Raw genomic sequence first — 26316 nt, forward strand, 5'->3', positions numbered from 1 at the left:
TGAGGAACTGATACAATATCTAAAGCCTGGACGGCTTGTTTTGTGGGATGGGTTTACTTGCGCGCCTGCTCGCCAATGAAGTTGAGGGCAGAGCCGCTGCGGAGCCAGTTGATCTGGTCAGCAGACATGGTGTGCGTCGTGGGGATGGTGAGGACCTCGCCGTTGGGCTTGGTGACCTTGAGCGAGATCTGGCCCTCGCCGTTGGCAAGGAGCTCCTTCAGGCCCTCAGTCTGGACCTTGTCGCCGGCAGAGATCTTGGCGTAGTCGGCCTTGTCGGCGAACCAGAGGGGGAGGATACCCTGCTTCTTGAGGTTGGTCTCGTGGATACGGGCGAACGAGCGGGCGACGATGAGGTGGCAGCCGTAGAATCGCGGCTGGAGAGCGGCGTGCTCACGGGCCGAACCTTCGCCGTAGTTGTCGTCAACCACAAGCATCCACGGCTCCTGGCGGGCCTTGTACTTCTGCATGACCTTGGGGATGGTGTCCTCGCCGTTGGAGTCGCGGGCGACGTTCACCTTGCCACCCTCGTCATTGACAGCGGTCATGAGGGTGTTCTCAGAAATGTTTGAGAGATGTCCCTTGTACTTGAGCCAGGGGCCAGCAGCCGAGATGTGGTCGGTCGTGCACTTGCCACGAACACGGAGGAGACAGGTGAGCTCAGGAAGCTCAGCAGGGCCGTTGGGGAAGGGGGTGGTGAAGGGCTCGAGGATCTCGAGACGGGTAGAGGTGGGCGAGATCTTGACCTCAGTCTCCGGGGAAGGCTTGGGCGAAGGGGTGGGAGCGTAAGCAAGGTCACCACCGGTGTAGCCCTGGGGAGGCAGACGGTCACCAGAAGGGGGCTGGAACTTGAACGGTCCGTTGGGGGTCTCGATCGAGTCAGTGATGGGGTTGAAGTGCGCGCTGCCGGCGAAGGCCATGGCGGTGACGATCTCGGGGGAGGTAAGGAACTGGAGGGTCTTGGCGTTGCCGTCGGCACGGTTGCGGAAGTTGCGGTTGTGCGAAGTGAGGATGATGTTGTCCTCGCCCTGCTTGTCCTCACGCTTCCACTGGCCGATACAGGGACCACAAGCGTTGGCAAGAACGGTAGCACCGATAGACTCAAGCTTGCCCTCGATGCCATCACGCTCAATGGTGGCGCGGATCATCTCAGATCCGGGGGTGACAAGGAAGGGAACCTTCGAGGTAAGGCCAGCAGCCTTGGCCTGCTCAGCGATGGAGGCGACCTTGGACATGTCCTCATACGACGAGTTCGTGCAGGAGCCGATGGACGCGGCGGAAATAACCTCGGGGTAGTTGTTCTCCTTGACGAACTCGGAGAACTTGGAGATGGGGGTAGCGAGATCGGGGGTGAAGGGGCCGTTGAGGTGGGGCTCCAGCTCGGAGAGGTTGATCTCGATGACCTCGTCGTACTCGGCACCCTCGTCAGCGGAGAGGTAGCCAGCCTTGGCGGCAGCGTCGGCAGCCTCGGCGACGGGGGCACGGCCAGTAGCCTTCAGGTACTCGCGCATGTTCTCCGAGTAGGGGAAGGTGGAGGTGGTGGCACCAACCTCGGCACCCATGTTGGCAATGGTCGCGAGACCAGTGCACGACTGCGAGGTGACGCCGGGCCCGAAGTACTCAAGGATACGGCCGGTACCGCCACGGACAGTGAGCTTGCCGGCAAGGTGGAGAATAAGGTCCTTAGGAGCAGCCCAGCCCTGGAGCTGGCCGGTGAGCTTGACGCCGGTAATCAGAGGAGCCTTGAGCTCCCAAGGGGTGTCGGTGAGGGCATCGACGGCGTCGGCACCACCAACACCGATGGCGAGCATACCGAGACCACCAGCGTTGGGGGTGTGCGAGTCGGTACCGAGCATGAGGAGACCGGGGGCGGCGTGGTTCTCAAGCACGATCTGGTGGATAATACCCGATCCGGGCTTCCAGAACTCAATGCCGTACTTCTTGGCAGCGGACTCGAGGAACTCGAACACCTCCTTGTTCTGGTCGATAGAGCGGGGAAGGTCCTCGGCGGCGCCACGGTAAGCCTGGATAAGGTGGTCGCAGTGAATCGAGGCGGGGACAGCAGTGTCGGGAAGACCACAGGTCATGAACTGGAGGAGAGCCATCTGGGCCGACGCGTCCTGCATGGCGACACGGTCCGGGCGAAGCTTGAGGTAGCGCTCGCCGCGAATCTTGCCGCCGCCTCCGAGCGACTCCTCGGGGTTGCGGACGTGAGCATAGAGGATCTTCTCGGCGAGGGTGAGCTTGCGGTCCTTGCCGAGGACGTTGCGGACCTCATCCAGGGTCTTAATGAGGCGGGGGTAGGGAGGGGTGATAGCGTCGTAGTCCTTGGCGGGGAGCGCGGTGGGAGTGGCGAGGCCACGGCGGCCCAGGACGGTGCGCGCGAGGGTGTTCGCTCGTCTTTGAGCAAGCATTTCGGGTGAGGAGAGTGGTGAGTGTTGTGAGAGAAGGCAAAAGCTCACGTTCTCCGCGTCGGGTATCGAGTTAGAAAGCGCGAGGTGCTGGTTGGAGGGGAAATTTGGGCCAAACTCGGCCGAATTACCCCGCACAGAGGTGCCGAAGGTAGGCACGGAGAGTTAGTCGCCCACGGGGCCTGCGACCAGCTGGCACGCGCGTGCCCGGCGGTAGGGCGGTTATCGATCGATAGATGTTACCGAACGGTGCATGATAAGGTCGATGGTGAACTTACTTTGCTTCCTGACAGCCATGGCAGCATCACTGTTTGTCGTGTGAGCAAATGTGCGCATGTGCCCGGAAGAGAGCTGGTGGAGGTCCAGAGCGTCTCGTAAAGGAGGGCGCAGTGCGTGCATAGGTTAGCGAGCGTGCCGATCACTCACACGCTGCAGGTGACTCAGCTCGTCGTCGCGTCTTCCTCGCCGCCTGCAAGTTAACTGACGGATGTTTGTTCTCTTCTCTCACTTTCTCACATTCGATAGCCTACTGACCACTTTGCGCTATCACAATGTCTGAGAACGGTGACGAGGTGAGTATGTGGGAGACCGCCCGGCTCCTAGAGCCCAGTTGATGAGCTGACACTCAGGTTTTCGGTTACGAGGTAGCTCCGCAGGAGGGCAACGCGAGCTGACGAACAGTCGGTGGATGAGCTGCAGTCGCATGTGAGCGACCCACTGGACTTGTCTGACAGCTCGCAGGGCATCAACGTCTCGGACATCGGCAAGCTCAAGGCAAACGGCATCGTGACCGTGCTGGGTGTCGCGCAGACCCCGCGCAAGAACCTGGCCAAGATCAAGGTAAACTTGCAGCTTCGCTGATGAGCTGATGTCAGGGTCTCTCCGAGGTACAACCAACTCCCTCTTTGCTCTAGCTGACGTCTTAGGCCAAGATCGAGAAGCTGAAGGTAAGCTTACGTGCGCCAGAGTTGAAGCTGACAAACAGGAAGTCTGTGCCAAGCTGCTTGTGAGCTGCATGGGCCGTGGATCAGCTGACACCAGCCGCCCAGCTTCGCGACGGGCGTCGAGGTGTCCGAGCGCCGCACCACCGTCTTCACGATCAGCACCGGTTCCAAGGCCGTCGACGGCATGCTAGGCGGCGGCATCAGCACGCAGAGCATCACCGAAGTCTACGGCGAGTTCCGTACTGGCAAGGTGTGTGTCCGCACTGCTCAGCTGTGTGAGTCCTTGTGGTCAGCTGACACCAGACTCAACTGTGTCACACGCTGTGTGTCTCGACCCAGCTGCCCGAGGACCAGGGCGGCGCGGCCGGTAAGGTCGCGTACATCGATACTGAGTGACCTTTCGCGCTAGGCGACAGTAGCTGACAGACAGAGGGACGTTCCGCCCCGACCGCGTGCGCGCCGTTGCGGACCGCTTCGGCGTTGACGGACAGCAAGCGCTCGAGAACATCCTCTGTGCGCGCGCATGGAGCAGCGAGCAGCAGTGCGAGCTCCTCGTCGAGCTGGCCATTCAGTGCGTCATCAGCTATCGGCACCCCGATCTCAGCTGACATCAGATTCATGGACGACCGCTCGTACAAGCTGATCATCGTCGACAGCATCATGAACCTGTTCCGTAAGCTTTGCTTCGGCCGTGATATAGCTGACCACCAGGCCAGGACTACTCGGGCCGCGGCGAGCTGAGCGAGCGCCAGCAGGTGTGCTCGCGAAAGGTTGCCAGCTGACATCAGAAACTCAACCTGTTCCTGTCGCGCCTGCAGAAGCTTGCCGAGGAATTCAACGTCGCCGTCGTGCTCACGAACCAGGTCCAGGCTGATCCTGGGGTAAGCTTGCGTCATCACAACCAGCTGACACCAGGCCGCCGCAATGTAGGTAGCATCATGTTCTGACCTGACGCCAGGTTCGCCGCTGCGTCCAGCGCCAAGCCTGTTGGAGGTGAGCTCGTGCATGGCGTTCGAGCTGACCACAGGCCATGTCCTCGCGCATGCGTAAGTTCAGGGACGGCTTGTGGAACTGATCTCAGCTCGGCGACCCGCATTCAGCTCCGCAAGGGCCGCGGCGAGGAGCGTATTGCGAAGCTCCAGGACTCGCCCGACATGCCCGAGGGCGAGGCCACGTACTGCCTCAAGTCTGGGTAAGCTAAGATATCACTGAGGAGCTAACGAACAGCGGGTGGGAGGGTGAGCTGTGGCAGGCATGCGTAGCTTGAGCTAATGGCAGACACGTAGTGAACCAAGCTCGCTGCGAGGTCGAGTGAGTGCTATTGGTGATGCGCCGCGAGCTGACCCCAGGCGGAAAGGTGAGCTGGCTCGCCTCTCTGGATAGCTCACGGAAGACACTGGTAGTCCCAGAATCCGAGTTTAGACGCAAAGAATGTGAGCTACCCGGGCTTCACGCGAGCTGACTTTCAGAGAAAGAAGGTGAGCTGATCTATGTCGACCTCGAGCTCATGTCAGCGACGAAACGAGAAGATCTTCAAGCAAGCCCAACCAAGAGCCTGTGTAAGCTTCCCAGTGCCCTTTGAAAGCTGACATCAGTATCTGAATGTGAGCTGCGTTGCTTGCACGATAGCTGACCCCAGTCCCATCTGGCCATTTGCATCTGTTGTATATCCCGATGCTGTTGTATGCATGCCCCCGTCTGTACCTACTTGGCGTCCCTAATAGCCCTAGCCATGGCGACACTCTCCGCCGCGCCTCTGGCATCATGCACGCGCAGAATGTCCACGACCCCACTCATGGTGCACACAGTGTTGACAGCGGCGTCTCCCCAGTCGCGTTCCCTTGCCTCCTTCCGTCCGGTTATCCTGCCAACAAGCCCCTTCCGACTTCCCCCAACAAGGAGGGGATACCCCTCCAGCTCGCCCTCGCAAATCCGCCCAAGGTGTTTCAGCATGCTGAGCTGGTCCGCGTCACTCTTTGCAAAGCCCAGCCCTGGGTCCAGCGCAATGTCCCACCGCTTCACGCCGGCGCGGAGCGCATGGTGCACCATCGCCCCGAGCTCGGCGTGGAGGCCGGGCAGGACGCCGCCGTAGGAGTCATAGTCGTGTGCCTCCTTGGTCAGCATCGAGGTGCTGTCGCCCCGGCTGTGCATCAGGATGACCGGGACCGAGGCCGCCGCCATGGCCGCGAGCATGCCCTGCTCTGTGCCCCCGCGCACGTCGTTGATGCAGCTTGCGCCTGCCTCTACGGCCGCAGCGGCAACTTCGGGCCGGTACGTGTCCACGCTGATTGGGACGGAGGCCAGGGCGCCGTCCGAGATGCGCAGCGCCTGCACGAGGGGCACGACGCGGGCCAGCTCCTCGTCGAGCGAGCAGGGCTGGGAGCCGGGGCGCGTGCTCATGCCGCCTACGTCGATGATGGCCGGGGGGGTCGGGAGGGCCATGAGCGCCTCGCAGTCGCGGAGGGCGTGGGAGGCGTCGGTGCGCCGCGCGTCGCCGTCGCTGAAGCTGTCCGGGGTCGCGTTGTAGATTGCCATGATCGCTGGGGTCGCGGGACGGTGCAGCCGCATCGGCCGCGAGGGGGACGGGAAGGGGATGATGGGGACGAGGCCGCCGGGCTCGACGCGCGACAGCAGGTCCCGCACCGTCCCCACGCCCGCGAGAGTGAAGTCTGGGTCCATGTCTGCCAGAGGGCGGAGGACGAACTCACGCTCAGCCACACTGGCGTGCGGGACTCGCAGCCAGCCATCGACACCCTCTTCGCCGATGGAGACGACCTGGCTGCCGTATGCGACCAGGTCGACGTCGAGCACGCGCGGGCCGTTGCGGAACGTCTTCGTCCGCCCCACCTCGGCCTCGACCTCCTTCAGCACCCGCAGGAGCTCGAGCGGCTCTAACGCCGTGCGCACCTCAAGCGCACCGTTCAGGAACACCTCTTGGTCCGTCACGTACATGGGGTCGGACTCGTAGAGCCGCGACGTGTCCACGGTCTTGACGCCGCGGGACGCCAGTTCCCTCACCGCGCGCCGGACATGCCCCACTTTGTCGCCCATGTTGCTTCCTATAGCTAGGAAGATACGCTCACCCGGGACAGAGGCGCCAAAGGGCCCGCGGCGCTTTGTGGCTGTAGAGCTCGAGGGAGCGGAAGAGGAGGAGGCTTCAGCAGCCCCGCCGGCTAGGCCCTGCGTGATGGCCGCAGTGGACATGTTCCGCACCCCTCCCCTCTGTGCGTAGTCGGCCCTCGAGCGAGAGACAGAAATACTCGGCGTCGCGAACGGGAGCGCCGAAGGCTTGCGGAACGTCACGCCGACTCGAGACTGGACGGGGACAGTGTCGAGCGAGAGCAGGTGTCGCGCGAACGTGTCTGCGAGCGACTCGAGCGTTCCGAACGCACTTGCTTCCAAGAACTGCCGTCAGTAGCGGTAGGGTCAGGGAGACTCACCTTGTAGGCATTATCGGCGAAAGCCTTGTGTCCCCATCCTTCCGGGACGTCGGATACGGCAATGTCCACCTCGAGGCGCTGCTTCTCAGCCCGCTCGTGCGGGTGGAGCCCAATGATGGTGCTAACGCCCATGTTCTCCACCCGTCCCCTCAGCTCTCCCTCAGTGCTCCTTGCCTCTTCGAGTCTCTCGTATCTCCTCTCGTACGCGCAGGTCCCATGAAGCAGAGCTCGCGGCAGGACAGCCCGGACCTCGACCGCCTTGACAGCCTCCAAGGCCAGCGGCACGCGCGCCGCCGTACTCATGATCGCGGCGGGGTTGGCGAAGCTCTTCCCGCTGATGGCGGCGTAGACAGCCTTCGAGACCGAGGAATAGTTGACGCCGAGCCCGGGCATGCTGTCTGCGTCATTGGGGACGACGGAGGGGTCGAGCTCGATACGCAGCGTGAGTTCGACAGGGCAGGGGAGCGCGTCCAGGCCAAAGGCGGAGGGGCCGGCGCCGAGGATGTGCGCGACCAGCGAGTTGACCGCGATGACGTCGGGCACGTCGTTGGACATTTGGGTTGGTGGGGTGGAAGAGGAAAGTTGGGAGGAATGGAAAGATCGGTCAACCGGTCCAGCCGGCAATTCCGGCATCGGACGGGCGGTGGCCGCAGATAAGGATTCGGATTGGGCGTACTTTGCGTCTTGCGTGCTTCGACAATGCCGATGCCGTCCATTGGTGTGTACAGTGTGTGTTTGCTTGCTTGCTTGCGATGCAGTGCGTGTGGACCGGGCTGACAGGTCTGAACATCCGTGATCCCACTGTTGCGTGTCATGGACCACCTTCCCCCCGACATCTGGTTCAGAGTGTCTCGCTCGCGCAATCCGACGCCTGTGCAACAGCCCTTACATACTAATACAAAATGATAGATACAAAGTAAAACGAAAGCGCTCAGAACGCGACCTCAATCTTGCCCACAGACGTCTCAGCCTTGAGCTCCGAGCTCTTTGCCTTGAGCTCGTCGTCCCACGCAACACTGCCCTTGATGCTCTTGCGTCCCCACCCGCCCTTCTCAGTCTTGCGAATCGTGCGTTTGCGGCCCCTGCCTTCGGGATCCTCGGCACCCGAGTCCTCGACATCGAGCTTGCCCAGGGCCGTCTCGAGGCGGAACGAGCCCTCGAAGCGGGGATGCGCCGCGATGCGGATGTTGCCCGAACCACTGCCCACGTTCTCACGCAGTGTGCGGCACTGAGCCCACTCGCCGTGCCGGAGGTCGATGTTGCCCGCTTTCGTACTCACGTCTGCGTCGACAAGGCCGCACCTGCCCTCTGCGAGGCTGAGACCAATGTCGATGCTGCCCGCCTCGGTCTGCGCCTCGAGCTGCTTCGAGACAGCAAAGGAGCCTGAGATGTGCCCGCTGTTCGTGCGCAGCTGGAGCACCTCGGCCGCCGTGTCATGCACGTTGATGCTGCCAGCCAAGGTGCGGATACGCAGCGCCGAGAGCGCTACGCCAGAAAGCTCCTTGACATTCGCAGAGCCCGCAGCACCTTGGAGCAGGAGTGGAGGCAGGCTGCTGCGCAACTCCTTGCGCTCCATGATCTCCTTGCCCTCCACGAGCTCCACAGACGCATGACGCGGAACCTGCACATGCAGCCTGAAGTGGAGTGGGAGGCGGTCGATGTCAGCCGGCTTAACGGCGTACAGGTCAATGCCGCGGGCGCCGTTGCGCAGACTGCGGCCAGGTCCGGGGTACGCATGGGGCGCATCGCGGCGGGAGACGAGACAGACTTGCGAGGCCTGGAGCATGTCCCATCCTGCGCCCTCGTCGCGATCGGCATCGTCCACGTCGTAAACGGCCTCAACCGTCATGCGCACGTACTTGCCTGGCGGCGGCTGGTCGCCCTCGTAGATTGCGCCGTGGTTGTCAACCTCATCGTTTCCGACATCATACGCCGTCAGAAAGATGTCGCCGACGACGGCGTCGCCGCGAAACTGGTTGAAGATTTCCGCGCTGTCTGATGTCGAGAGCAGGAATGTCGAGTTGCTGCTGCGCTGCGCACGGTCGCTCCAATGCGGGTAGGGTGAGCCTGGAGGGAAGGATGCGCAGCCGGACCGTCCGGCCGCCCCGAGAGCGCTAAAGGTGCCGGAAGCGTGGTCTGGCCGGAAATGCGTGTGATGATGCGGCCGGCGGTGGTGCGCTGCGAACACGGTAACGAGGGTGGTGTAGAGGGCGATGACGGCGAGACAAGACCACAGTATCCGCGTCCGGCGCTTCTGCAGCTGTTCCCGAAGAGAAGTAGGTTGGCGCTTACAGGCAGCCTCAACGTCGTCTCCCGCGCTGTACGGCGGCGGGCACAGCTCAATGTCGCCCTGGTGAGAGAGGAGGGGAGCGTTGTCGGCAGGTGCAAGGGAGTAGGGAGGAACAAAGTCGTCTTCGTCGAGGTCAAAGTCGAGCTCGGAGTCGGAATCGACCAAGGGTTCCTTGGTGTCTTGAGGCAGAATCATGATAAGACGCGATAAGGCCGGGTAAGCTTGTCACGTTGAGTTGTAGTGTGTCCGGCTCGCAGTGACTGTTTAAAGCATGGAGAGATGGAGATGAGTGGTAGGGAAGACGATGAAGAGAGTCACTGCGAGAAGCAAAGGCATAGGGAGATGCATGGCTCGTCGGTCCGCATCCGCCGTAGCTGCTGCGACTGCGAGGAGAGGACCTCTGAGCCTGGCTGGTTGGGCTTGACTGCGGGTGGTGGGGGGTTGGTGGGGATGTCGAGAACTGTGACGCTGCGGACGCAGAGATGCGCAGCACTAAAGTGATCAGGACCGTCAGCCGCCAGTCCCAAGACACAGAGTCCAGCCTTGGCCACCCACTGGACCGATTGGTCTGAGGGTTCCTGCCCTGCGACTGCCCGTGCCTGGCTGAGCATGGGGCGATCAAACCCGGCCCAGGCCCGCAGTCGCCCTCACACCCCTCAGACCGCACGCCCTAGCGCTGTCGCTCAACTCGGCTCACTTCCTCTCCACCCCAGGGACTGCGCGGTTGACCCACCGTACAGACCATTTCAGACCACGCTGCTGACCGCGCTGACCGGGCCTCACTACTTGGCTCTCGACTGCGCGCGCAACCCTGACCCCTTCATGTAGCGTGGTTGTGACCTACTGCCAACAGGCGTACCGCGTGTCCCTCGCAGCTCACCCACCGAAGCCTCCGCAGTGGCAGTGCAATATGAATCACCCTACGCGCCTCATATGATTGACTCTGCTGCGCCTGCCAGCTGCGCGCTGTTTCATCATCTCCGTCCACACACATAAACATCATGCTGCATGCTGAATGCTGGGTCTACTCTACATGTGGTTGGTTGGTGTGGAAGGATGAGGTGATGTTACAGGATATGAACAGAACGCACAAGGCACTATCAGCATACGACGTGCACGGTACCAACGTCGAGCATCTACTTGAGCTCTTGCAGAGTGGCAGACCACCTCGCCACCTTCGGGTGCGCCATGACCTTGTCCGGGCGGAAGTTCCGTACCTCCAGGCCCTCCAGAGAAGTCGCACGAGACAGAGCAACATACGCCTGGCCCTTCTCAAACACCTTGCCGAGGTCGACCTTGACGCGATCCAGAGTCTGCCCTTGCGACTTGTGGATACTCATGGCCCAGGCGAGGATCAGGGGCAGCTGTAACCTCGACACCTGAATCTCACCGTTGGGCAGCTCGCTCTTGAATGTCTCGTACTCAACCAGCATGTCTTGCGTTCCGCCAGGCACCTTGAAACGCACGACCGGGAAGGGTTTCGCGTTCTTCGCCACCTTCTGGCGTAAGATCGAGCGCATCTTGCGCGCTTCGTTTTCCGCCTCGTCGTCCGATGCAGCAACATCCTTGCGCCACTTGCCATTGGAGTCGAGCATGAATTCGTGGGAATGGCAGAAGCCGATGACCTTGCCCATGCTGCCGTTCACCAAGGTCTCGTCCACATTCTTGATGAGCATGACTTGGGCGTCGATTTTGAGACTCATGTTTTTGGGCGCCATGAAGTTGGACAACAGTTTCTCCTTCTGGACGGGATCGGTGATCGAACCCCCATCCGTGGAGGGGTACGAGAATCCTTCAGTGTTGAGGGCCTGGATGCGGTTGTAGTTCGACCTCTCAACGTCTTCTCGGCGAGGGAATAGCTCTGTCGGCTCGATTCCGTCGTCGTAGTGGATGGGGCGGGACAGCGATCGGAAACGCTCGATGGACGAAGGGGTAAGCCTGCCAAAACGCATCTCGTTGAGCATCTCGATGAAGCTCTCGTCACGTTGACGGAAGACTTGGGACAGGTTGATCGACCTCTGAATCGTCTTCGTCCAAGAAACAGCCTCGAAGCAAAACTTGGAAGCGTTATTGCCTTTGGTGACCGGGGGAAGCTGGAAGAAGTCGCCAGTCACGACGACCTGCATGCCACCGAATGGCACGTCCGGCTTCTTGCGCATGATGCGGGCGATCTGATCATACTTGTCAAAGAGGTCTGCGTCAACCATAGACACTGATGTCAGTTCGTGGACTCATAGATCGTCACCCACCTTCGTCAATAATGAGCACTTTCGTGCGTAACCAACGAGGAACGGCTTTCTTGTTCTTCTTGATGCGCCTGCAGAGTGCATCTGCCGGCTCCAATGCCAGGCCTGCGCCGCCGAATGCATGAAGCGTCACGCCTCCGATGTTGCATGCGGCAATACCCGTTGACGCTGTCACGGCCACAGCATCGTTTGCCTTGGCGTACTTCTTCCTCAGAGCATGGATAATCTCGCGCAGCAGAACAGACTTTCCGGTTCCCGCGGAGCCGGTGAAGAACACGTTGAGGCCCTCATGGACGACAAGCTGCAGGACCTTGTTCTGCTCATTGCTAAGCAGGATCTTCTGACGAATGTTGACCGTGGGCGCCTTGACACGTTTGGCCGAAGGCTTGGACGGACCGCCCGCCGAATCCGTCGTCGCTAACACCTTCTTCGCCGATCTGCAAGGTCAACGCAGCTCAGATGTCTCCTTCCTTACGAGAAATCCTCTTCCCAGGGGCGTTTCGACGGCTTCGGCAAACTAGGCAAACTTGGTAGAGGTAGCGGTGCGGATGCAGTTGGACGCGTAGGCGTTTTCGAGGACGAAACATTCTGCTTGGGAGGAGGTGCACTTCCAGACGCAGGGCTGCTCGCATTCGTGGAGAGCGCAGCGAGAATTGCTCGACGTCGGCGGTCGGCAGGCGTGAGACCTTCATCAGACTGTGGCTGCGCCGATGCGACCGCCGGGGTGACCACCGTTGGCTTCGCACCAGTGAAAGGATTTGGCTTATGTCTAATTCTTTGAACGTCAGCGAAACGCTACCCATCATGATTACCAAACGTGATGGTTCTACACTCACACCTCTGGACTCGGGGACCACTCGATCTCCTGGCTGCTCGGAGGCGGAATAGCAATCGGCTCGTCGTCAGGCTCCTCCCAGTTCCTCTGCAGCGAGTTAACGCGTCCTAAACCACGGGCGGAGGGAGCCCCGGCAAACATGGACGGCATGCTAGGCGTGTGCGGAGTGGGTGTGTTGTATCGAGCTGGGACGCGATCCGAGAAGTTGACGCGACTGTTCTTGCAATGTTGTTGTGACAGTCACGTGACTGCATAACTTTTGAGTCCGCTGATTGCCGCCACCGAGATTCAAGATTTCGGCTGGTGGAGAAGTTCAACGACTCTGTTCGGCGATCAAGCTCGATACCAGGAAGCACGTCAACAACAGTCAAGATGGGTCGCGACAAGAAGATTGCCAACGCAATGAAGCGTTCGGAGCAGCACCGGAAGTCCCGTCGTGAGAAGGGACAGGAGAAGCTGAAGCGTCGCATGGCTGTGAGTTCTCATGCTCATGACTGGGATAACTGACGTCAAGATCAAGAAGGCTGAGCGCGGAGAGGGCGGTGAAGAGCTCCGTCAGGTTAGTACTCCGTGATGCTGCAGTGAACTACAGCTAATCCTCAGGCCCGTCTGGCGAAAAACATCCCGCGCACTATCGACAACACCCGTATCTACGACTCGTCCTCATACCTGACTGCCGACCCTGCCAGCTTGCGGGCGGCCGAGGAGCGTGCTGCCGCAGCTTCAAGGCTAGTCAACGCGGAGGAGGACGAGGAGCAGGACGATGAGGAGATGGACCAGGACGAAGAGGACGACTCGGAAGAGGAGGACGAGGAGGACGAGGTTGCCTCAGCCACGAAAAAGAGGGCCATGAAGCGTAAGGCTGAGGATGATGCTGAGGCAGAGGAAGACGAGGACGAGGAAGGGGAAGAGGACGAGGAAGCTGAGGAAGAGGAGGCCGAGGAGCAGGAGGAGCAGGCGCCGGTCATGACTGGTCCTCCGCGCATTCTTCTCACTACATCGCCTGGTCCCACGAAGGCGACGTACCAGTTCTGCGACGAGCTCAAGAACGTCTTCCCCGGAGGCGAGTTCTTCAAGCGTCCCAAGGGCCGAGGATTCGAGCTTGGTCGTGTTGCCCGTTGGGCTGCGAAGCGCGGATACCACGCTTGCATAGTCGTCAATGAGGATCACAAGAAGCCCAGTGAGTTCCATGTCGCAGCTCGCCTCGATCCCACCCAGCTGACAGTTACAGACGCTATTACGCTTATCAACCTCCCCGCTGGTCCGACAGCGTACTTCAAGCTGTCCAGCGTGCAGCTCAGCTCTGAGATCTACGTGAGCAACAAGGAAACGACCCCTGCTAACTCCAGAAACATGCTCGCCCCACTGCCCACTCTCCCGAGCTCATCCTCAACGGCTTCACGACGCTGCTCGGTAACGCTGTTGGACGCATGTTCGGTCAGCTCTTCCCTTCGCTTCCCCAGTTCCGTGGACGACAGGTCGTCACCCTCCACAACCAGCGAGACTTCCTCTTCTTCCGCCGTCATCGTTACGCCTTCGCTTCTCCGACAGAGGCCAAGCTCCAAGAGATTGGTCCCCGCTTCACGCTGAAGTTGCGATGGATGCGTAAGGGTCTGCCGGGCGTCAAGGCTGCTGATGGACGTATGGCTGCTGGAGGCGACAAGGGCGGCGACACCGAGTTCGCTGTGGATGACAGTGACGACGAGGATGTCGCGCAGCAGGAGAAGGATGACGAGGCTGAGGCCGCTGCCGCCATGGCCCGCGGCGAGATTACTCCCAGCGGCCAGCCGATCCCGGCCCTGGACGAGGAGCAGGAGTACGAGTGGAAGTGGAAGGTGAGTACCATCGCGCGCCAGGAACGACCAAGATTGCTAACAGTCGGCAGCCCAAGATGGAGGTGTCTCGCCGAACCTTCTTCCTGTAGACTATCTTCATATATATCCTGTTCTCTCACGATTCTGTACTACTGCATTGTTGCATCATCGACTCGGACACCCATCATGCATAGATTTTCGGTTCTGGATTTAGCGCGATGAGGACTGATGATAGAGTGAAACGCCACATGGTGGAGGGCACGCTGGGCGGGGGCCGGGGTTTCGGGATTAGAGGGCACGCTCGTTTTTGCAGCTCTGGAAGTCCATTGTTCGCTGGTCACACCATAGAGCGCCGGGCGAGCAGCAAGCAGCGTCCACAACCCAACCTACTCGCGTTCTCTATCCAGACCGAGTTCATATCTAAAAGCGGGGAAGCGCAACGCGGCACCCCGACCTAGAAACTCTCGACACGATGTCCGCCGACGCCGCCACCCAGGCCGACCTGGCCAAGTACGACCTCACCCAAGTGCGTCCAGCGAAGGCGCTGCGATTGCCTTCGACACAACATGAGACGAGACGGCATGCTAACCATATTCACAGAAACTCATCCCCCAGCTCGACCGTCACCTTGCTATCCCCCTTATCGACCACCTCTCCGAGACCAAGGTGTTCCCTGCCGCTCAGGTGACCAAGGCCCAGTGCGTCAACACGAAATTCGACATCGCGTGCGTGTCACTGACTTTCGTTACAGGTATGACCTCGTTAAGGGAACCAACATGGTCGACTACGTCGAGCAGCTGTACGAGCAGGCCAAGGCTGAGGGCGTTGCTGTTGAGCAGACCGACTTCCAGAAGCTCCGTGACGAGGCTACCGCGCGTTACAAGAGCCTTCAGGACGCCGCCCAGCCTATCATGAAGGTTATCGAGGACCCCGAGGCCGTCGCGAAGCTCAAGGGTGGAATGGACAAGGAGAAGAACGTCGAGCTGCTGAGGACGGATTACAACATCTCGCTCGAGCAGATCAACGCGCTCTACCACTTCGGACAGTACCAGTACTCGCTTGGTGCTTACGGTGACGCCGCCAACTTCCTCTACCACTTCCTCATCTTCTCGCCTACCCAGGAGCTCAACATCTCGGCCCACTGGGGAAAGCTCGCCTCGAACATTCTCACTGGTGAATGGGAGGCTGCCCTCGTCGAGGTCAAGGACCTCCGTGACCTCATCGACAACCCCCAGACCGCTGCTCAGGCCAAGCCTCTGAACCAGCTCCAGGCCCGCACCTGGCTGCTTCACTGGTCATTGTTCGTCTTCTTCAACCTCGGCGATGCCCAGGGTTGCCAGGGACTGCTCGACATGTTCCTGTCGCCTGCCTACCTCAACACCATCCAGACCTCTTGCCCCCACCTCCTCCGCTACCTCGTCGCTGCCGCCATCATCTCGCGACGTGCCCCCAAGCCTGCCGGCTCTCGTTCGAACCGCGACCACGTCAAGGACCTGACTCGCATTGTCCAGATGGAGGAGTACCAGTACTCTGACCCCGTCACCGCCTTCCTGAAGGACCTCTTCTGCGACTTTGACTTTGAGCGGGCCCAGCAGCGCCTCGCTGTCGCCGAGCAGGTCGTCCAGAAGGACTTCTTCCTGTCCGGCTTCGCCGCCGACTTTGTTGAGAACGCGCGCTGGCTGATTTCTGAGATCTTCTGCCGCATCCACCAGCGCATCGACATCAGCGACCTGTCCAAGACGCTGAACCTGTCATACGAGGAGGGAGAGAAGTGGATCGTCAACCTCATCCGTGACTCGCGCATGGGTGTCGACGCCAAGATCGACCTGAAGTCGAACATGCTCTACATCTCGCGACCGCAATCGACGCCCACGACCACGCTGATTGAGGCTACCCGTGGTCTTGCGTTCCGGTCGCAGGCTGTTCAGGTTGCCATGCAGAACACTGCGGAGCAGCGTTCAGGAGAGCGTGGCGGACGTGGCCAGGGTGGCGAGCGCCGGGGTCGTGGAGGAAGGACGGGAGGCCAGACGCGGCCTAACGCTGGTCAGCAGGGAGCAGCACCTGCTACGCAGACCGAGGGTGATGTCGCTGCCTAGTTAGATCGACCTGCATGTATTGCATACTAGTGGATACGAACATTTCTTGTTGCTTTTTGCCACTGGCCAAAGGTTGCCGTCACATGGAAGCTCACATGGGTAGGAGCCATGAGCAAAGTTATTTTGAGGCGATGCTAAGGAAACTCTAAGAAGGCCGAATAGGAACGCGTGCCAGCGCGATTAGAGCGCAAATTGTAAGTAATTATGATTCCGGGTGATCGACAGCACAGACGTCATCGACGCGGAGACGGGTGGCGAGGCCTGACCAGATCGCTGGAGCCGCAGAAATATCCGTTTGATGCATGTAACGTTAGCCCCACCTTACAATACCGACCTTCCGTCCGACCTCAGACACTCCTTCCCTCCATTCTCTTATCAGGCCAGATTCCCGCGCCCATCTCTTTCTTATTCTTCTCTCTCACTTTTCGCCACCCGCATAACCCTTCAGCACGATGAGCGCCATCCTCCAGTCGTACGCGAAGGTGAGCTCCACACTGACCGAGTGTTTACGTTGAGAGAGGAAGACGGCACTGACATCAGAAAACCTTCAAGAACCAGGCCATGGCCTACGAGCCGGAGGACCCGTACTATGAGACGGTCGTTGATGAGCATGGTCGCACGAAGCGGACGAAGCGAGACGTGCCCCCCGGCCTCAGCAAGCGTGATGCCAAGGCGCTCCGCAAGATCCGCCGTCGCGCGCACTACCTCGACAAGGGAATCAACCTCTGTGGTTTCCGCGTAGGATGGACCTTCTTCATTGGTGAGTTGGGATGTGTTATGCTATCTTGGTGTGTGGGACAATTGTCTGAGACCTGGCGAGGGCTGGACTGGAGCTCCGCCCTTTCGAAGGTGGTCAATGAGACACAGCGGAATGGCATTGAGTTAGAACGAGGACTGGTAACTGACCCCAGGTATCATCCCGGGTCTCGGAGACATCACGGACGCAATTCTGAACTACACGCTCGTAGTCAAACCCGCGCGCAAGCTCGACATCCCCGACAGCCTCGTGACGCACATGCTGTTCAACAACGCCGTTTCGGCGGGAGTAGGGTGAGTCTCAGCTATACGCCCTCGTCTTCTAGCTAACGTCAGCCTCGTCCCGCTTGTCGGAGATGTTGCTCTTGCCGTTTGGAAGGCGAACTGGCGCAACGCGGCGCTGCTGGAGGAGTTCCTCGTGAAGCGCGGCGCCCAGAACCTGGCCGACTCGCTGTCCAACGATCCGGCTCACGGTCACCAGGTCGCCCACGCCGCGCTTGCGCCGAGCGCACACGCCACTCCCGCCTCGAGCAACCCCCAACTTGCCTCTGATGTGCTCGCGACTGGCGGACACCCGGCGCACATGCACGAGCAGACGCCGCTGAACCAGCCCGCCCAGCCCGCGCCGGCTGCGAAGAAGGGATGGTTCGGCCGCCGCTAGGCTTAACAGCTCGAAGGGCAGGGGAGCGCCGAGCTCTCCCGACCGTTCTCTCGACGTAAAGTATACCCACTAGACCTTCCTTTCCGTAGACCCAGCACCGACGTTCACCAGACCTCCCCGTAGCCGTTATAATCCCTTCCCCTTCAAGTTGTTACAGAATGCATCTAAATCTTACTGAGGCCAAACCCCGTCCGTAAAGTCGAGCACAGTGACGCTTTCGACGCCAAGGTCCTCCAGACCCTTCTTGAACGCCTCATGCACCGGGTCGCGGAAGACGTAGTACTCGAGTTCCTGTTGATTGGCAAACTCGGCAAGAAAGACGACCTGCATGCCCCCGTCGAGCTTCTCGGGCGAAGTCTGCTTGCCTCCCCTCAGGGAGCGGATGTAGGGGCGCCCGTCGAGCTGGCAACTGGCTTGCAGCTGCAGGAACCGGGCCGTGAGGTCGGGCAGGTCGGAGGTGCGCGCGAGCTTGAATGCGACTGGGTGTTAGCGGGGCGCGAAGCGTGGAACATGGAGCGTGCGTGCGTCGTTGTCGGGTTCCATGGGTCTCCTCACTCCCTCTTCCAATGCAGACTAGGGTGCATGCTGCTGGGCTGGAGATGAGCTGGAGATGTAAGGAGGGTTGAGAGGTAGGAGAGAGGAGAGACAGAGACAGAGACAGAGGGTGCAGAGCACAGGGCCGAGTAATGAATGAATGCACGCGCGTCATGCAGCTCGCCCAGCTCGCTTCGCTCGCTGAAGATAAACAATACGTACCAATGTGGAACACGCTCATGGCTGCAACGCTGCTTTCGTTGCCAAACATAAAGTATCCGAGAAAGAGGAGAGTGAGAACTGCCCCGCCGGCGATGATCCACCGCCGTTCCGGCGCCAGCGGCCCCAGCTGGGCCGAGAGGTCGTGCGCGTGCTGCGGGAGTCTCATGGCAAGTTCCCAATTTCCAAGTTTCGTGCTGCTGTTCGGCTTCTTAGGCGGCTCAGCTTCACTGAAAGCTGAGAACGAAACGAGATGGACGTGTTATAGTGTAAGAAGCAGACGAGATCAATGGCATCTCGCTCGTGCCCGCTGGCCCGCTGCGAGTGCTGCAAGCTAGGCTCGGCGTGTCGGGGCGAAGGATGCGTGTGGAGGCCCGCTGTGTGTATGGCCTGTGCGCACTGTGCGAGACTGGCGTCGTCATCGGAACCAATCTTTCGTGGCTTCAATCGCACAAGTCCTCGCGTCCTCGTCCTCCACTCTAACCCTCCTTTCACTTTCCCCCTCCCCAACTTCTCTTCTCTTCCCTCCCCTCTCTCGACACTCGACTCGACTCGACAGCTAGTCGGAAACAACAATGTCGACGTCTTCCGCCACGCCTAGCGGCGCGGCTCCAGCCCCAGCCGTCGTGCTGAAGCAAACCCTCCCGCTGAAAGACTACTTCTCGACGCTCGCCTACCTCTCCTTCCTCCTCAGCACTACTGTTGCGCTCCTGCCCAGGTCGACAAAGTACTTCTACCCCGGAGCCGTCACTGCGCAAACGACGTCAGCCGACCGGCCAGAACATCCCTTCCTCACGCCCATCACGGCCAATCCCACGGCCAGCGCGGCATGGATCGCGGCCGGGACGGGCGTCACTGTTGCCTGGCTTGGGAACCGGTTCGGACGCTGGGTCGGGGCGAGGGGTGTGAGTATATTTTCGCATCTTTCTACGCAGGAGAGAGCGAATGTGGCTACAGCTACATGAGAGAGGAGAATTAGCTGACAGCAGAACACAAAGGATACCCTCCTCGCCGTCCTGATCGCGACGCCGCTGTACTCTGGCCTGATCCACCTCCTCGGCGCACCGGGGTACACTTGGTTCCGCACGCTGCTTACCTCGCTCACACTCGCGTTCCTCACGACATACGTGCCCATCTACATCCTCGGCTTTCCCTCGCTGTACGACGAGGGCATTGCCGATCGATACCGCCTCACACGCCTGTTCTCGCAGTGGACGCCCGAGACGCGCCTCGAGACGCTCATCGTGTATCCTGCCGTTGGCGCTGTTATTGGCGCGTGGGTCGGCGCCATCCCCATGGCGCTTGACTGGGACAGGCCGTGGCAGGCGTGGCCCCTCAGTGTGCTTGTTGGGGCTTGTGCTGGGTTTGTCGCGGGCGGATATTGCGGATGGGCTAGCTGTGCGTTCAAGGGCCTCAAGAGCGACATTGCCGCCGAGCAGCGCAGGGAGGCCGCACAGGCGAACAAGCCCAAGTCGTCTGGCAACGCGAGGCGGAGAAAGCCCGGAAAGTAGTAGAGATGTCCGATGAATAAAGATACATGCAGCGCTCGGAACAGCCGCTCCAAAGCCCGGCTGAGCTCTGGCGTTCTATAATGGGGTTGGGGTTGGTGGTGGTTGGGTTGGGTTGTTGCAAGCGTGTATAGAAAATGACGGGTCATGATGAGAGGATTGTACTGATGCAAGTTGCAGTTTTGGCTTTGATATGAGAGAGAAAAAGAGTTTAAATTGTTCTGGAGGGTTGGAGGGGTATAGAGAGACAGCGGCAGAGGCGGCTCACGCCTCTGCGGACAACATCTAGGCCTTACTGATGCGCGGCTCCTCGCGCACAAGGCGCAGCCACAGACTGCCGACCATGGAGCGCTCGCGCACAACCTCCCACGCACCCATCTGACACTGCCGCGGGTCGCCGAAGCCGAAGCGCGCCTCCATCTCGTGGCGGCCCTCGGCGGTGCCCTCGGCCTCGAGCGAGATCTGGCCCGCCCACTCCTTCGCGATGCGCTCGTCCGGCGTCGGCACAACCTCGAATCCAGCGACGTGCAGGTAACGCTTGGCCGAGATGCGCGCACCGGATGCGACAGTAACGTCGCGACGGTCGTGCGCTAAGCGCACACTGTCCATTGCCTGCTTAGCGAACGGCGAGAAGTCGAGGTAGATGATCTGCGGCGTCGGCAGGAACGGGTCGTAGTACATCGGCGACAGCGCAAAGGCGTCCAGGTAATGCGGCAGGTGGCCCGTCGTGCAGTGGTTGTACTCAAGCGGCACAAGCTTGTGCTCGATGAACGGAATGTAGATGAGCACGTGCTCCGTGTTTGTCGGCTTGTTGAGCGCAGTATTGACGACAAGATCACCGAGGCGCATACGCTTGCTGGCACCGCACTTCTCGAGCTCGCGCCACGACGCGGCGGCACCCTCGGCGGACGGCCAGCGGGGAACGCGCTCGGAGACAGGAACGAACACACGCAGGATCGGCGCACGGCCGGGCATGTACGGCGGCGGGCGGTCGAACGCGGGCTCGTACTTGCTGCCCTGCGTAGGAGAGTCCCAGCGACGCTGGATGGGCGAGTGCGATCCGCGCTCCGAGTTGCGCGAGCGATGGCTGTCGCTGCCGTTCATCGACGAGCGGCTGCCGCTGCCGCCGATCGGTGGCGGAACCGGCAGGTCGAGCGATTGCTGAGCCGACGAGATGTGCGTCGTCGATCGCGAGCCCCAGGCGTTGCCCTTGATCGTGGACGGCATCGAGCTGTGGGCGTTGCTCGTCTGTGCCGACATGATCGATCCGGGGCGGCTCGAGAATCCTCCGCCGATCGAGTGCTTGGACGAGTGCCCACCGTAGTTGGTGAACTCGTATCGCTTCGCAGTGGGATAGCTGACCGGGGGAAGGCCGGCCTTGCCCTGCGGCAAGGGAACAGCGTTGTGCGACGGTGGAGCCTGCAGCGCCATCGTGTTCATAGACGACACAGAGTTGGCGCGCTTGCGGCCAAACGTGCCAATGGGCACTCCGGACTGCACAGAGCTTCCCGAACCGCGGCGGCGGCGCAGGCGGCTGCCCATGCTCGTGTTCATGCTGGCTGCGTCCCAGGGCTTGGTGACAGCCGACGCCGACTGCGGAGTCGCCGACAGCGGCTCCGGCATGACAACTTCGACGACTCGCTCGCGGCGAGGCATCCTGCCAAACGGACTGCCAGGCTCCGAGCCAGCAACAGAACCCGCGCGAGATCCGGGGCGAGAACCACCAGGTCGGCGCGGCGGCGTAATCATGCCGCTGGTGAAGCTGGCGACCGAGCTCGACTTGTGCAGCTGGGGCGGCGTGAGATCGTCATCGAACGGTAAGGGCGCCGAGAAAGGGAACGACGAAGCGGGCATGGTTCGCAGGAAGAGAACCACGAGCGTGTGCGACAAGCTGAGATGGCGAAGCAGATTGTGGTACTGCTCCGGGTACGTGCTGTACACGGCCGGATCGTGCAGGAGCGACTCGACTGACCTGTCAGCAAATGATCTCGTCGAAAAAAAACAATACTCACGGAATCCCTCCCAGACAGTCAGTCCAGGCCACGAGCGTCCACGCTCCTTCTCGATGGTCACACCCCACTCGCGCATGACCCAACGGCCGACCATCTCTCCCGAGATGTACTTCCTGAGGTCATTGTCCGAAGCGAGCAGGTTCAAGAACTGGTTGATGTTCAGGAAAGGCAGCAGCGAGATGACCACACGCGGGTGGGACAGGAGGTAAGTCAGCGACTTGTCGTTCTTCCTCGTCGGTCGGCTTCGGCTCATAACCGAAGGACGACCCTGGATCATGTCCACAATGTCCTTGTCAATCTCGGTCGAGGAGTTCTGGCTCGAGTTTGACGACGACGACGGGGCAGCAGCTGACGACGAAGGCTGGGATACAGATCGCGAACCGTAAGGCCGGGGTATAGGAGTGGTGATCGGGTTGTTGGGCGCTGTCGACGTCACGGGGCTGGCCAGGGGTGACGATGCGATGCGGCGCGCTGTGGCCGAATGCGATGTGCGGAAGCCCGCCGGAACTCCCTTCAGAGCACTGGGAAGGCCGTTTCCAATCTGGTTGGGCTTTCCGTTGGCATGACCATTGGCGTGGCCGTTGGCATGGCCGTTGGTGTAGCCGTTGGGCTGGACACGACTCGCTGGAAGGCTTGGCGCTGCTCCTTGGCCGGCAGAGCTGTGCGAATCGAAGGCCCGGGACACGCTCGAACCCATATTCGGCGGGTGGCCGTTCTGCTGGTGGTGAACGGCGGGCGGAGCAGCGGGTGCCGATGCAGGTAGAGGTGCGGGTGCGGGCTTGACAGTGTTGGTTGTCGACGAAGGGGCGGGTGCGTTTACAGCGTTGTTGACAGGCGTAGGCGCATAAGGGGTGACCTTGGGGGGAGGAGTGTTTGAGGAAGTCTGCGGAATGACGATGGTGGGCCGGGGGAGAGCAGCGCTTTTGGGAGTCGGGCTGATGATCGGCGCGGCGGTTCCAGAGGTGGGAGGGGCCAAGTCTGACGGCTGCGTTGACAACTGAGGAAGGTGCGGCAGAGATCTCTCGGCTGCACGCTCAGGCTTCTCGGGCGTCGTCCGCGCGTGCTGCTGCTGCTGCTGCTGCTGCGTGTGGACGCCAGCCGCGGGGGCGAGCGCAGGCCCAGGGGCGGGCGCAGATATTCCAGCGGGCGCAGCCCCGGCCACTGGCACTGGCACTGGTGCAGGAACAGGTGGAGGTGACGCAATGCCTCGCGAGCCGTAGTTGTCGTTGGACACCTGCCGAGCAGACTGCGGTCGACTCGACGCAGACTGCGGGCGACTGCTCGCAACCACCGACACCGATGCCCCAGAGCTCGGCGGCAGCGCATGCGCGTGCTGCTGGTTGCCCACAATTTCGACCCTGGCGCCCGTGCTTGTCGTCATGCCGACAGGAGCACCGTTCGGCTGCGTAGCGCCCGGGCGAGAGCTCCATCGTCGGTTCTCAGCTCCTTCCGGTAAAGGCGGAGGGGGAGCTGCGGCCTGCACCGGCGCAGTACTCCTCGAGACCGATGTCGAACGTGCCGGTCGCGTCGCCATGACCGGCGGCTGCTTCTGCTGCTGGGGGTGGGCGGCACCATTTGCGATGTGTGAAGGCTGGGGAGGAGATATCGAAGACGTGCGATTCGGCATGTGCGACTGGGGACCAGGGGCGGGGTGGCCGTTAACAGGAGGACGAACGGCAAAGTAGCCGTTGGGTTGCGGAGCCATCTGCGAAGGCGGCGGTGGAGAAGTGCTGTGTCCGTGAGAAGACTGGGGAGAAGTCACTCGTTGCAGAGGAGCAGCCGCGCCATTGGGAGCAGTCGGGGGTCGCTGCGGGTGGGCCTGGGCGCTAAATCCAGCAGAGGGCCCACGTTGATGTCCCTGATGACTGCCAAACGAAGCAGGGGGAGAGGGCGCCTGCTGAAAGACGTGGTGCTGCGTAGGCACACCGTTCGGACGCGATGACCGGGGGCCGGTAGGAGGCTTCGCGGGGCCGGCACCGGGAGGTAATGAGAATGCCTGCGAAGGAGGCGACATCGGACGAACGGCCTCTGGAGAGGTAACACGCTGCGGCGGAGACGTTGGCGGGCTCATCGGGCCCTGGTAATGAGCGGGAGGGCTCTTGGAGAGCACCCGATGGTGCGAGCCATTCTGCTGAGCCGAGTGAGACTGTCCCATGTGAGCCGGGGGAGGGGAGGGAGTCGCCGCCGCGCTGGATGGCTGCGAGTTGGCGCGTCCAGCCAGAGTCTGGTCAAGGAGAGGAGGGCGAGAGTAGATCTGATGCGGCTGCGAGTACGGGATGTGGTGCTGCACATACTTGCCGTCGGTTGGCGAGGTCGGGGGAGACATGGTCTGAGGTCCGTAGCCGTTAGGCTGGTTCAGGTACGGCACTGGCGCGCTTCCCTTCCGTGATGGCAGAGGGCGGGGGTTGATCGCGCCGTTCGGCAGCGCATGGCCGTTCGCCGATCCGTTCGAATGACCGCTCGCGGATCCGTTTGCGTAGCCGTTCATGGATCCGTTTGACTTGTGCAATCCGTTGGGCACACCGTTCGGGGCGCCGTTGGCGTAACCAACAGCGTGACCGTTCGCTGAACCTGGCCCGTTTGGGATACCGTAAGACGTCCGCTTGGGCGCAGGCTGGTGCACACCATTGGGAACCCCGTTTGGAATGCTTCCGTTCGGCTGATTCAACGGGTGTCTGGGAGCTACCAACGTCAGCACAGGCTCACTAATATGGAAACTTACGTGGAGTGGGAGCGTTCGCGAGGCCTCCCTCGGGAGGAGCGGGGCTGCCGGACCAGGGAGCCATCCGGGGTCCACCGGGCCCGGTGGGGCTAGTCGGGGACATGGGAGAGCGTCCTGGGATCGGGGCAGGTCCGAACCCAGCTCCAGGAGGTAATCCGGCACCAGGAGGCAATGATGCTCCGGGAGGCAACGAGTAGTGTTGCGGACCAGCTTTGGATGGAGGGCGGGGACCTGAAGGAGACGGGCTGTGAGGGACGGGGCTTGCGTTGGCCCGGGGCGTGGCTGATCCATTAAGGCTGCTGTTGGGAGGAATTAACGGCTGGTCCTTGTCCAAAAGGAAGGTGGAGAGTCGGGGAATCTGTGGAGCGACGTCGGGAACGGGGGGCGCTGTCTCCTCATCGTGGCCACCTCCCTTCAGACGACGGAAGAAGCTGTTGCTCTTCTTGAGCCCGGGCTTCTGGGCGTTCTTGGTGTCACCGCCGAACGACATGATGGCAGATAGCCGGCGGGAGGAGCTCCTTCTGGAGGGCGGCTTGGGAAGCGTGGCTTCGGGAGCCGGCGCGTCGATTAGCTGCCACTCGTCGGCGAGAGCTTTGTCGAGGGCCAAGTTCTGGAGGAACTGGGCACGCTGGTCGTCCTTCCCTTCAAAAACACCAGGGCTGTTCGAGAGAAGGCTGAGGCGATGTTCGCGACCAAAGGAAGACGGCGGACTGCGGGCGGCGAGCAGGGAAAAGCGATTGGAGGAAGGCGGTGGAGCCGCTAGGGTGGAGGAGGAAGACGTCGATTCCGAGGAAGACGAGCGGTCCGAGATCAACGGAGGCGGGACGTACCGTATAGGTATCGGGGGCGAGGAAGGACGTTGGGAAGGTGAAAGAGCGTGGGATCCGTCGCCAGAAGAGGAAGCCATCGGAGCGCGATGGGGAAAGGAAGAGCAGAGGTTCGGTCAACAAGAGGAGAGGGGGAGGATGAGAAACGTCGATCAAGGCGAAGGCAAAGCAAGCAAGAAGTCGAGTTGTGCGAAAGGAAGGAAGCGGAGAAGGGAGCGAAAGTGATCGTCGTCAACGTCGTGAAGAAAAAATGTGTGATGAGAGAGCGTCCAATGCGCAAACCCAGTGGTCGATCAAGGAAAGCAAAAACGCCGAGAAGGAAGGCGCGTGCGTTGCGCAATACGTCGACCAGAGGAACCAAAGGAAGACCGAGCGCAGATCGATGAGGGACAGGTGAGGGACGATGTGGATCGGCGCGGGGCGAGGGGCGATTGTTGTGTGCGTGATTGCAAGTTTGGGGTCAAGATGTGTGCGATGCGGTGATCAGCGATATGTCTGTCATGGATGTCGGCCTAGGCAAGCTCGAGATGCGGAGTAAGATGGAGGTGACAGCAGCAGAGGTGCTAGGCAAGAGTGGAGACGATGAAGATGAAACAGATGATGATGAGGGATGGAGCATCGAGGTTATCGGTCTAGGCCAGGACGAAGGGAGGGACTCACACTAAGATGACCTAGCAGACTAAGGACAGCGGTCGAGCGCGGGCAGACGGCCGGCAAGAGAGGCGCAAGGAGAGGAGGGCTATGCCTGTGAGATGTGAGACCCAGGTGGAGGATTGCAGGATCACGGATCACACAGTCGCGCAGTCGATGGTGGAGAGGACGCCAAGGGAAGATCGGAGGAGACGAGCTTGGGAGCTTAGGCCGGGTGTGTGGTTCAGGAAAACGGCCAAAACGGATGCACAGCCGCCGTATCGCGCCGTAAGTGATTTCGAGCTACCAGAGCGTGGTGGTGGGTGGTGGTGTGTGAGACTTGAGACCTTCAAGTCAAAAGGTATCAATCACTA

The 26316-nt window shown here is 61.0% G+C and overlaps 11 protein-coding genes across 11 annotated transcripts; 5 read left to right on the plus strand and 6 right to left on the minus strand.

Moving 5' to 3' along the window:
* Positions 1-53: 53 nt before the first annotated feature.
* Positions 54-2411, minus strand: A1Q1_04528 (aconitate hydratase; the record flags this gene model as incomplete). The annotated part of the gene is made up of 1 exon (XM_014327961.1): positions 54-2411. The coding sequence occupies one exon, from the start codon at positions 2409-2411 to the stop codon at positions 54-56; it is 2358 nt and encodes a 785-aa protein (XP_014183436.1).
* A 548-nt stretch (positions 2412-2959) lies between these two features.
* On the plus strand, positions 2960-4934 carry A1Q1_04529 (uncharacterized protein; the record flags this gene model as incomplete). Its single annotated transcript, XM_014327962.1, has 9 exons — positions 2960-2980; positions 3150-3248; positions 3335-3414; positions 3458-3627; positions 3779-3923; positions 4311-4398; positions 4453-4544; positions 4639-4709; positions 4822-4934. 9 exons carry the CDS (start codon positions 2960-2962, stop codon positions 4932-4934), a joined length of 879 nt encoding a protein of 292 aa, XP_014183437.1.
* A 122-nt stretch (positions 4935-5056) lies between these two features.
* On the minus strand, positions 5057-7347 carry A1Q1_04530 (uncharacterized protein; the record flags this gene model as incomplete). The annotated part of the gene is made up of 2 exons (XM_014327963.1): positions 5057-6667; positions 6745-7347. The coding sequence occupies 2 exons, from the start codon at positions 7345-7347 to the stop codon at positions 5057-5059; spliced, it is 2214 nt and encodes a 737-aa protein (XP_014183438.1).
* Positions 7348-7723: 376 nt separating this feature from the next.
* Positions 7724-9277, minus strand: A1Q1_04531 (uncharacterized protein; the record flags this gene model as incomplete). The annotated part of the gene is made up of 1 exon (XM_014327964.1): positions 7724-9277. One exon carries the CDS (start codon positions 9275-9277, stop codon positions 7724-7726), a length of 1554 nt encoding a protein of 517 aa, XP_014183439.1.
* Positions 9278-10218: 941 nt separating this feature from the next.
* On the minus strand, positions 10219-12313 carry A1Q1_04532 (uncharacterized protein; the record flags this gene model as incomplete). The annotated part of the gene is made up of 4 exons (XM_014327965.1): positions 10219-11276; positions 11332-11765; positions 11834-12097; positions 12165-12313. 4 exons carry the CDS (start codon positions 12311-12313, stop codon positions 10219-10221), a joined length of 1905 nt encoding a protein of 634 aa, XP_014183440.1.
* A 222-nt stretch (positions 12314-12535) lies between these two features.
* Positions 12536-14087, plus strand: A1Q1_04533 (uncharacterized protein; the record flags this gene model as incomplete). The annotated part of the gene is made up of 6 exons (XM_014327966.1): positions 12536-12637; positions 12684-12722; positions 12767-13343; positions 13395-13477; positions 13546-13998; positions 14049-14087. 6 exons carry the CDS (start codon positions 12536-12538, stop codon positions 14085-14087), a joined length of 1293 nt encoding a protein of 430 aa, XP_014183441.1.
* A 362-nt stretch (positions 14088-14449) lies between these two features.
* Positions 14450-16073, plus strand: A1Q1_04534 (uncharacterized protein; the record flags this gene model as incomplete). Its single annotated transcript, XM_014327967.1, has 3 exons — positions 14450-14503; positions 14578-14675; positions 14729-16073. The coding sequence occupies 3 exons, from the start codon at positions 14450-14452 to the stop codon at positions 16071-16073; spliced, it is 1497 nt and encodes a 498-aa protein (XP_014183442.1).
* Positions 16074-16634: 561 nt separating this feature from the next.
* A1Q1_04535 (uncharacterized protein) lies at positions 16635-17490 on the plus strand (the record flags this gene model as incomplete). Its single annotated transcript, XM_014327968.1, has 3 exons — positions 16635-16833; positions 17042-17123; positions 17166-17490. The coding sequence occupies 3 exons, from the start codon at positions 16635-16637 to the stop codon at positions 17488-17490; spliced, it is 606 nt and encodes a 201-aa protein (XP_014183443.1).
* Positions 17491-17661: 171 nt separating this feature from the next.
* Positions 17662-18412, minus strand: A1Q1_04536 (uncharacterized protein; the record flags this gene model as incomplete). The annotated part of the gene is made up of 2 exons (XM_014327969.1): positions 17662-17969; positions 18247-18412. 2 exons carry the CDS (start codon positions 18410-18412, stop codon positions 17662-17664), a joined length of 474 nt encoding a protein of 157 aa, XP_014183444.1.
* A 406-nt stretch (positions 18413-18818) lies between these two features.
* Positions 18819-19754, plus strand: A1Q1_04537 (uncharacterized protein; the record flags this gene model as incomplete). The annotated part of the gene is made up of 2 exons (XM_014327970.1): positions 18819-19148; positions 19242-19754. 2 exons carry the CDS (start codon positions 18819-18821, stop codon positions 19752-19754), a joined length of 843 nt encoding a protein of 280 aa, XP_014183445.1.
* Positions 19755-20036: 282 nt separating this feature from the next.
* Positions 20037-25392, minus strand: A1Q1_04538 (uncharacterized protein; the record flags this gene model as incomplete). The annotated part of the gene is made up of 3 exons (XM_014327971.1): positions 20037-21718; positions 21764-24445; positions 24486-25392. 3 exons carry the CDS (start codon positions 25390-25392, stop codon positions 20037-20039), a joined length of 5271 nt encoding a protein of 1756 aa, XP_014183446.1.
* Positions 25393-26316: the final 924 nt, after the last annotated feature.

The sequence above is a fragment of the Trichosporon asahii genome (genome assembly GCF_000293215.1).
Source record: "Trichosporon asahii var. asahii CBS 2479 unplaced genomic scaffold scaffold00005, whole genome shotgun sequence".
Classification (NCBI taxonomy): domain Eukaryota; kingdom Fungi; phylum Basidiomycota; class Tremellomycetes; order Trichosporonales; family Trichosporonaceae; genus Trichosporon; species Trichosporon asahii.